We start from the raw sequence: 8,794 nt of genomic DNA, 5'->3' as shown, positions 1-8,794 counted from the left end.
CTTGGAAATTCAGTTAGACTCCAAGTATTTCTTCTTTCAATAGGCCTCAGTTCTTCCTCCATTGGCTCAACCCAATGTCTTTGGTTCAAAGCATCTTCCACATCTACTGGTTCCATCTCAGCAAGCAATGCCACAAGCATAAAATCACCATCTACATTGATTGTTGAGTCTGCGAACACCTCATAGTCACTTAGTCTTGAAGGTGGTTGTCTGAGTCTCTGAGTTGTTGGAGGATTCACCATTGTACTAGGCCCAACAATTGTATTAGGTATTATAGTCTCACAAATGCCACTTTCGTCAGCTTCTTCAAATTGCAATAGGGTCTCTTGACCTTTTTAGAACTTTTAAAGGTTCTAATTCCAATATTGATCCTTATCAAACTTCAAATCTCTACTCATCATCAACTTATTCTTTCTAGGGTCAAATGCTTTGTAAGCACCAGTTGAATGATAGCCCAAGAATATAAGTTTTTACCCCCATCATCTAGCTTTCTCCTCCTTGCTTCAGGCACATGTTTGTAACAAATGGAGCCAAACATTTTTAAGTGACTCACATTTGGTTTGAGTCACATCCAAGCTTATTCAGGAGTCTTCTCATCCAAGCTCTTAGTAGGACACCTATTTAGTATATACATTATAGTAGAAATAGCTTCCTCCCAAAATACATTAGGCAAGTTCTTTGTTTTCAACATACACCTAGCCATATTAAGTATGGTTCTGTTTGCCCTTTCTGCTGTTCCATTATGTTGAGGTGTGTAGGGAGCAATAACTTCATGAGTGATCCCTTCTTGAATGCAGAATTCATGAAACTCAGTTGATACATATCACCTCCTCTATCTGATCTCAACAGTTTCAGCTTGACTTCACTTTGCCTTTCTGCATGAGCTTTGAATCTCTTGAAGGTTTCTAGCACTTCACCCTTCTTCTTTATTAGATAGATCCATACTTTTCTAGTATGATCATCAATAAAGGTCACAAAGTACTTATTTCTTCCAATTGAGTTTTCTTCAAAGGGTCCACACACACCTGAATATACCACCTCTAATGCCTTCACTGTTTTTGTAGGAACATGTGAGACAAAGGAATTCCTTGCTTATTTTCTTGATAGGCACTCTTCACATAATTGTTCTGGTGCTTTTGTGTGTGGCAAACCAATCACTATTCCTTCATTTTCTAGGAAATCTAAACTTTTGAAGTTTAGATATCCATACCTCTTACGCAACAGCCAAGTGTCCATCATAATTGTTGATTGAAGGCACTTTTGGTCAGTGACATGTATGTCAATCTTGAATGTTCTGTTGGCTGAAAGTGGAGCCTCCAAGATGTTGTGCTTGTTATTTTTCAAACACTTTCAATATGTTATCCTTCATTTTCATGGTATAACCCTTTTCTAGCAATTGTCCAAGGCTGAGCAAGTTGCTTTTCATCTTATGAACATAGAGAACATTGGAAATGTAGGCTTTCTTCTCATCTCTTATTTGGATCATCACCTTACCAATTCCTTCTGCAGTGACTGCACTAGGATTAGGAAACTTAATCTTGCTCTTTGCTGATTCATCAAGTGTTGTGAATCAATCCTTCTTGTCTGTCATATGATTTGAAAACCAGTATCAAGATACCAAAAATCAACATCTTATTGGTTGCTTCTTGTGGTTGCCATTAGCAGTAGTGATCATCATCAAAATCTTCATCCTTAGCTAGTCTAGCTTCTTCTTCCTTGCTACTCAACAGCTTCTTTGACTTACATTCTATTGCATAATGCCCATAATTCCTGCAATTGTAGCATTGGACCTTCCTTTTATCAAATTTCCTCCTTCTTGTTATGTCTTTGATTGAGCCTTTTCTATGATCTTGCTCAAGATAGTTTGATCTCTGAGATGTAGAATCTTGCTCATTCTTGTTCCATCTCACCTTCTTCTTGCTTTTGTTCCAATGCACAAAAGATTTCTTGGATGATTATGCTTGGAGTGCATGATCATCATTTTTCTCTAAGCCTCTCTCTTTAAGCCTTTGTTCATGAGCTTCAAGAGAGCTTTGCAACTCTTCAATCTTGTAATCTTCAATATTCTTGGACTCCTCTATTGCAACAACAATGTGGTCATGCTTAAGAGTTAGAGTCCTAAGTATCTTCTCAATAATAGATTTCCCTTTCTCCTCTTCTCTACACGATTTCATTTGGTTGATGAGTGTGAGAATCTTGGTGAAATAATATTCTATTGTCTCATTCTCCTGCATTAGAAAGAGTTCATACTTTCTCCTCATTGTGTGAAGTTTCACTTTCTTCATTTTTGCAGCCCTTTCATAGCTATTCTCCAAGTTATCCCAAGCTTCATTTGTTGTCTTGGCATTAGCAATTCTCTCAAAGTTGGCTCCATCAACACATTGATGGATTAAGAACAAAGCTTTGCAATCTTTCTTGGATTCTCTGTAACTTGTCCTTTGAGCCTCATTTGCACTATCCCCAACTTCTTGGTATCCATCTTCAACTATCTCAAGTACTTCTTGGAATCCAAAGATAGTTCTCATCTGAATTCTCCATCTATCATAATTCTTGGTGTCAAGAATTGGTAGTGTCATTACAAACCCATTCTATTTACCATGATAGATCTAACATCTTGCAATTTTCTTTCGTTGCTATCCCACTATCTGTTCTTCTCTTCCCACTTCGAATCACAGCCCAAGATCCACCAAGAATCTTCCTTTAACCTTTGCTCTTGATACCACTGTTCAACCAAGACCATTCTCCTATGCATACACAATGCACCGAGCAGCCAACAAATGAGAAACAATATGCACACTAAGTGCAGTTGTAGAAAAACAGAGGAAAAATGAAAAGAATATATGTTTGAGAGAAATGTGTATAATCAAGAATAATGAAGAAAAATGAACTAAGTTGTATTGAAAATGTATTGAGTATCAATTACAAGAACATACATCTTTGATATGCCTAAGTGTTATTTATAGCGTCTAAATTCCAACTAACTTTAACTAACTTTCTATGCTAGGAAAGTATATAAACTAACAAGACTGAAATAACTCAAACTTCTATTGGTGGAAGTTTCCTCATATTTTTTTATTCCCAAACTTCTAATGGTGGAAGTTTCCTTATTTTATGTTATTAATGTTGAAATTACATTTTTTCTTTTTACATTATTCAATCAACAAACTATTGGATTATATATATATATCAATTAACAACATAACAACACATTACTACTTAACAATATATATATAGGAAGGAAAAGCGGGTCTAGCTATCTCATTACCTAGACCTAAACTCATTCAACAGCGGGTCTTAAAATCTCGAGTCTCAATTATCTGCGGGTCCAAAAATACGAAGTCGGACCTAACTGATTCCAGATATTTTTTATCGGTGTTCACGAGCACATGTACCCATTGTCATTCCTGGATTTAGTGTTATGCCAGTTGGGACAGGTTAAGGCTTGTCCTTACCCAACCCTAAATATTGGTCGGGTCACTTTTTTGAACCCGGACCCGACCCTATACCTGAAGCTAACTCGACCCTAAATAGCGACCGACTCAACTTTTAAACCAATGATGTAAAAACCGTACCGTACCGGCCGGTGAACTGGACCCCTAACCGGTACGGTACAAATGTTGAACCGGCCAAGTATCAAAACCGGTCAAAACGGTGAACCGACCGGTATTTGACTAAACCGACCAGTTTATACATGTATTTGTTTTTTGAAAAGAAACTTAAAAACCCATTATAAGGTGACCCATCTTTCCAACCATTCTTCAACACTTCAAGGCACATGCTTCCAAGGCATACTTAGATTACACATTTTGGTTCCTAACATTTGTGTGTAATCTCAGTGACATTTGTGTAATCTTAGAGTATTGTCTGAAGATAGGATTTGGTGGAAAAATATAATATCGATATGAGACAACTTTGACTCCTTGGTTTAAAACTCCAAATTTATTTGTTTTGTAGAGTGAGTTGTGAACTTGTGTCATTTATTTATATTTTGCGGTTTTTAAGTGATACTTTTGAATTGATATATGTTTTATAATTTAGACTTTGAATTTGTTAAAGACTTACAATTGTTTGTTTCTGTGAATTTTGAGTAGATTATAAATATGGATTATAAATTTGACTATCTACCTATTTGGAATTTTTTGTTATAGGTTTATATATATATATATATATATATATACCCGACCCAACCCTAGACCCGATTAAATATAATGCATACTCATTTTAGATAAAGACTTCTCAGTATTATTTATTATTATGAATATGTAGTTTGATATATAAAATGATATATGTATATATGTATTATTAATCATGTATATATTATGGAAAAATTAAAGAATAAATAATATTTTCGACCAAAAGAGTATCATTACTCTATATACATTTGAGTAGAAACACATAAAAACATGATGAGCGAGTGACCCTGGGACGGACGGGCCCGGTCATGCTTGGTCCCTACCCGACCCTAAATATTGACTGGGCCTATTTTTGGAACCCGAACCGGGTAGGGCCGGGTCCTGCTCACCCCTAATTAACAATATAACAACACATCACTATTTAACAATATATATATATATAGGAAGGAACAGCGGGTCTAGGTACCTCATTACCTAGACCCAGACTCATTCAACAGCAAGTCTTAAATTCTTGAATCTCAATTGTCTGTGGGTCCGAAAACATGGAGTCAGACCTAACTCATTGCAGATATTTTTTATGGGTGCCCACGAGCACATGTACCCATTGTCATCCTTGGATTTAGTATTATGCCAGTTGGTAGTGGATGATTTATTCATTTTTAGAAAAAAAATAGTTGCTAGTTTTGAAAAAAAAATGTGTTTTTCTGATAATGTGGCTGACGTCAATTATGTTCCACTCTAAACTTTAGTTATTCATAATTGTCTAACTAATTAAAAATCTGCTCCAATTTTTTATCAAATAAAGGATTTTTTTTGTATTTTCCTGTAGTTCTGGCAGTTGGGTTATCAGAAAGTATGTATTATCTATGAAGAAGATCTTGCTCCTGACCTTGGCACGGTTTGGATGAAGACACCAACATCACCAAAAAGAAGAAAAGGAAGATGACTTATGAAGACAAATGAAGATAAAGCTTCAAGACATTAGATTAAGTCTTTGTAAGTACTTCTATCCTAAACTCTTAAGTATATACAAGTATAATTGCTCAAACTATTTTTTAGAAAATGAAAGGCACTTTTAAACGACTTAATTTTTTTTTCAAAAATAGTGTGTAACATGTTACTTAATTGAGTAACAGGTTACATGTGTGAGAAAAGAGTTATCCAACTGAAAAACTGATTTTCGAAAGCTGAGTAACTGATTACTCAAAGTGAGTAATCGATTACTCAAAATAATTTTTAAGCATCTGTTGGACAGAAAGTTTGAGTAACCGATTACTCAATGTAAAATTCAAATTTCAAGTGGACAGAAAGTTTGAGTAACCCATTACTGAGAGCTGTTGGAAGTGTTTTCAGATTTCAAAGTGAAAGGTTTTCACTCCAAACGAAATCTCTTCACTCCAAACAACTCATACACTTTCAGAAACCTTCAAAGGGTGTTTGTAAACTCTATATAAAGGCTCTAAAATGTCACACAAACAACACACAACTTTCATACAATTTTCTCTCAACTCTAAAAAGCTCTCACACTTTTTCTTAGAATTTATCTTTGAACTTTTTGCAACTTGTTCTTAAACTTTCAAGTTAATTTTGCAAAGTTGCTTCAAGTGTTTCAAAGACTTTTACAAAGAGCATTATATACTTCTATATATATTCAGAGTTTGGATTGCAAGTTACATAAGTTTCATACTTGTAAAGGCAATCTGCCATAGTTGAATATTCTTCATTCTTGTAAAGAATTCTTTCTTTCACGGGGTTTGAAAACAAAGGGGAATAGATTCACTTGGAAAGATTTTTTTCCAAGGGTATAAGAATTAGGGAGTGTGTAAGGTACATAGAGATCTCGGGATGAGATATTGTAATTACAACTCATAATTCTTAGTGGAAAAATCTCTTGTGCGGCAAGAGTACTGGATGTAACCTTCGGTGGACAGGAAGGTGAACCAGTATAAAAATTCCTTGTGTACTCTCTTCTCCTTATCTCTTTCATTTTATTTCCTATTATTTTCTGCATATTGTTCCGCTGCACTTTAACTTTGATTTTGCAGAAAAATCAGCCATTATTTTAAGACAACTAATTCACCCCCCCCTTAGTTGTACTCTGATACTTACAGATATACGTTATGGTGGCCAGAGAAAAAAAGTACATTATTAGTAGAAATGTTCATGTTCCCTTCACTGTTATTAACAGTGTAAGAGAAATAAAGCCGAGAACCTCATGGAACGATGAAGATAAAAAGAAGGTACAATATGATTTGAAAGCAAAGAACATACTAACCGCTGCACTTGTCATTGATGAGTTTTTCAGGGTATCTAATTGCAAATCTGCAAAGGAAATGTGGGACACCCTTGAAACAACTCATGAAGGAACCGAAGAGGTAAAAAGGTCAAGACTTAATACTCTCTCCCAAGAGTATGAAATGTTTCACATGAAACCTGGAGAGAAGATCCTTGATCTACAAAAGAGATTCACTCATCTTACAAATCACCTTCTGGCACTCGGAAAAGTTCTATCAAACAGTGATCTAAATCTGAAAGTCTTGAGATCACTTACCAGGACTTGGCAACCAAAGGTAACTGCTATATCAGAAAAGAAAAGTCTTTCAAAAATGTCCTTGGCTGCCTTGTTTGGAAAATTGCAGGAACATGAGTTAGAACTTAGCCAATTAGACCAACATGAGGAACAAGAGAAAAATAAGAAGAACATTTCTCCGAAAGCAAAAGTTGACAAATATGATTCATCCACTGACGAATCAGAAAGGGATGATTCTGATGACATGAGCATGTTCGTAAAGAAATTTAGCAAGTTCCTTAAAAGGGACAAAGGTGCAAGAAGTGGTCAAATATAGAAGTTCTCCAAGAACATTGATGCCTCCAACTCAAATCAAAATTTTACATGCTTTGAATGTGGCAAAACTGGCCATTTGAAGATGGACTGTCCAAACTTAAAGAAAAGTTCCTTCAAAGGAAAGAACGACACTAAGACCGGACGAAGGGCATACATAGCTTGGGAAGATAACGACACCAGTTCTGCATCTGAGACAGAAAATGAAGAACAAGCTCACTTGTCACTTATGGCATCTCATCACTCAGATGATGAAGAGGTAAATGATTCTAACCTATTTTCTCCTTCCGAACTTCAAACTGCACTCAATGATTTGCATGATGAATACGTTAAGTTGTCTAAAATATTTCTAAAACAGAAATCTGAATTAGATGCATTTAGAAATAAACCTTCATCATCCTCATGCCAAAATTGCATCACCCTTGAGACTAAAGTTTCAACATTGAGTCTTGAACTCAATAAACTCAACAAGAGTGGAAAGAGTTTAGAAAAGATCATAAATGATCAAAGACACTTATCAGACCGTAGAGGTCTAGGCTATTCTAATAGCCATGGTTTTAAGAAACCAAGTGTCAAAAGAAAAATAATCTTCCAAAAGGAAAGTATCCATACTCATGAAAAATCTAGGATACATGCTCATCAACCCATATGTACATATTGTAAAATGCTTGGGCATACACCAAATACTTGTCAAATTAGAAGATATGGTGTACCCCTAGGAAAATATAAATGGGTTGAGAAAGGCACTAACCCCTTAGGATCCAAGGAATATTGGATACCTAATAAAACGTAATCTTTTTTGCGAGAAAATTTGAGAGCCGCCTACAACTTATGGTATCTGGATAGCGGCTGCTCAAAACATATGACGGGCGATAAAAGCAAATTCTCTGTCTTGACTCCAATGGACAAAGGATACATCGCATATGGTGACAATAACAAAGGAAGAATACTTGGAGTTGGTAGAATTGGAAAGCCACCCTCAACTACAATAGAAGGACTATTATATGTTGAAGGACTCAAGCATAACCTTCTAAGCATAAGTCAATTATGCGACAAAGGATTTCAAGTGGCATTCTACCCAGACAAATGCATCATCAAAAGTAAGGATTCCAATAACTCTAAACTTGTCGGTAAGCGAATAAATAACATTTATATGATTGACATAAATTCTGCATTACCTGTAACATGTTTAGTTGCAAATGATAATCATGATGCATGGCTTTGGCATAGGATAATAGCTCACATTCATATGGAACATTTGAATAAGCTAATTAAGCAAGACTTGGTTGTTGGCTTACCTAAAATGAAGTTTGTTAAAGACAAACTATGTAGTGCTTGTCAAATAGGTAAGCAAACAAAAACGTCTTTTAAACCAAAGAATATAGTTTCTTCTGATAGACCATTACAATTGCTTCACATGGATTTATTTGGTCCCTCAAGGACAAAAAGTTTTGGTGGAAATTATTATGCTCTAGTTATAGTAGATGATTTCTCTAGATACACTTGGACTCTATTCTTAGTCCATAAGAATGAGGCATTCAAAGCCTTTAGCATTTATGCTAAAAGAGTCCAAAATGAAAAATCTTTAAAAATCGCTGCTATAAGAAGTGATCATGGGGGAGAATTTCAAAACTCTTCTTTCGAAGAATTTTGTGATGATCTAGGGATCAATCACAACTTTTATACTCCTAGAACACCACAACAAAATGGTGTTGTAGAGAGAAAGAATAGGTCCTTAGAAGAACTAGCTCACTAAAGAATGGAGGACCCATCGAAGCCATCCTATTGATAACATCATCAACGATATGAGTAAAGGTAT

General features: G+C 35.4%; 1 protein-coding gene across 1 annotated transcript; it reads right to left on the bottom strand.

Moving 5' to 3' along the window:
• On the bottom strand, positions 1,956-2,576 carry LOC109359850. The gene has a single exon (XM_019604544.1). It carries the CDS (start codon positions 2,574-2,576, stop codon positions 1,956-1,958), a length of 621 nt encoding a protein of 206 aa, XP_019460089.1.

Source organism: Lupinus angustifolius, chromosome LG11 (genome assembly GCF_001865875.1).
Source record: "Lupinus angustifolius cultivar Tanjil chromosome LG11, LupAngTanjil_v1.0, whole genome shotgun sequence".
Classification (NCBI taxonomy): domain Eukaryota; kingdom Viridiplantae; phylum Streptophyta; class Magnoliopsida; order Fabales; family Fabaceae; genus Lupinus; species Lupinus angustifolius.
The sequence above is the reverse complement of the archived record's forward strand: the minus strand, read 5'-3'. Positions and strand labels throughout refer to the sequence as shown.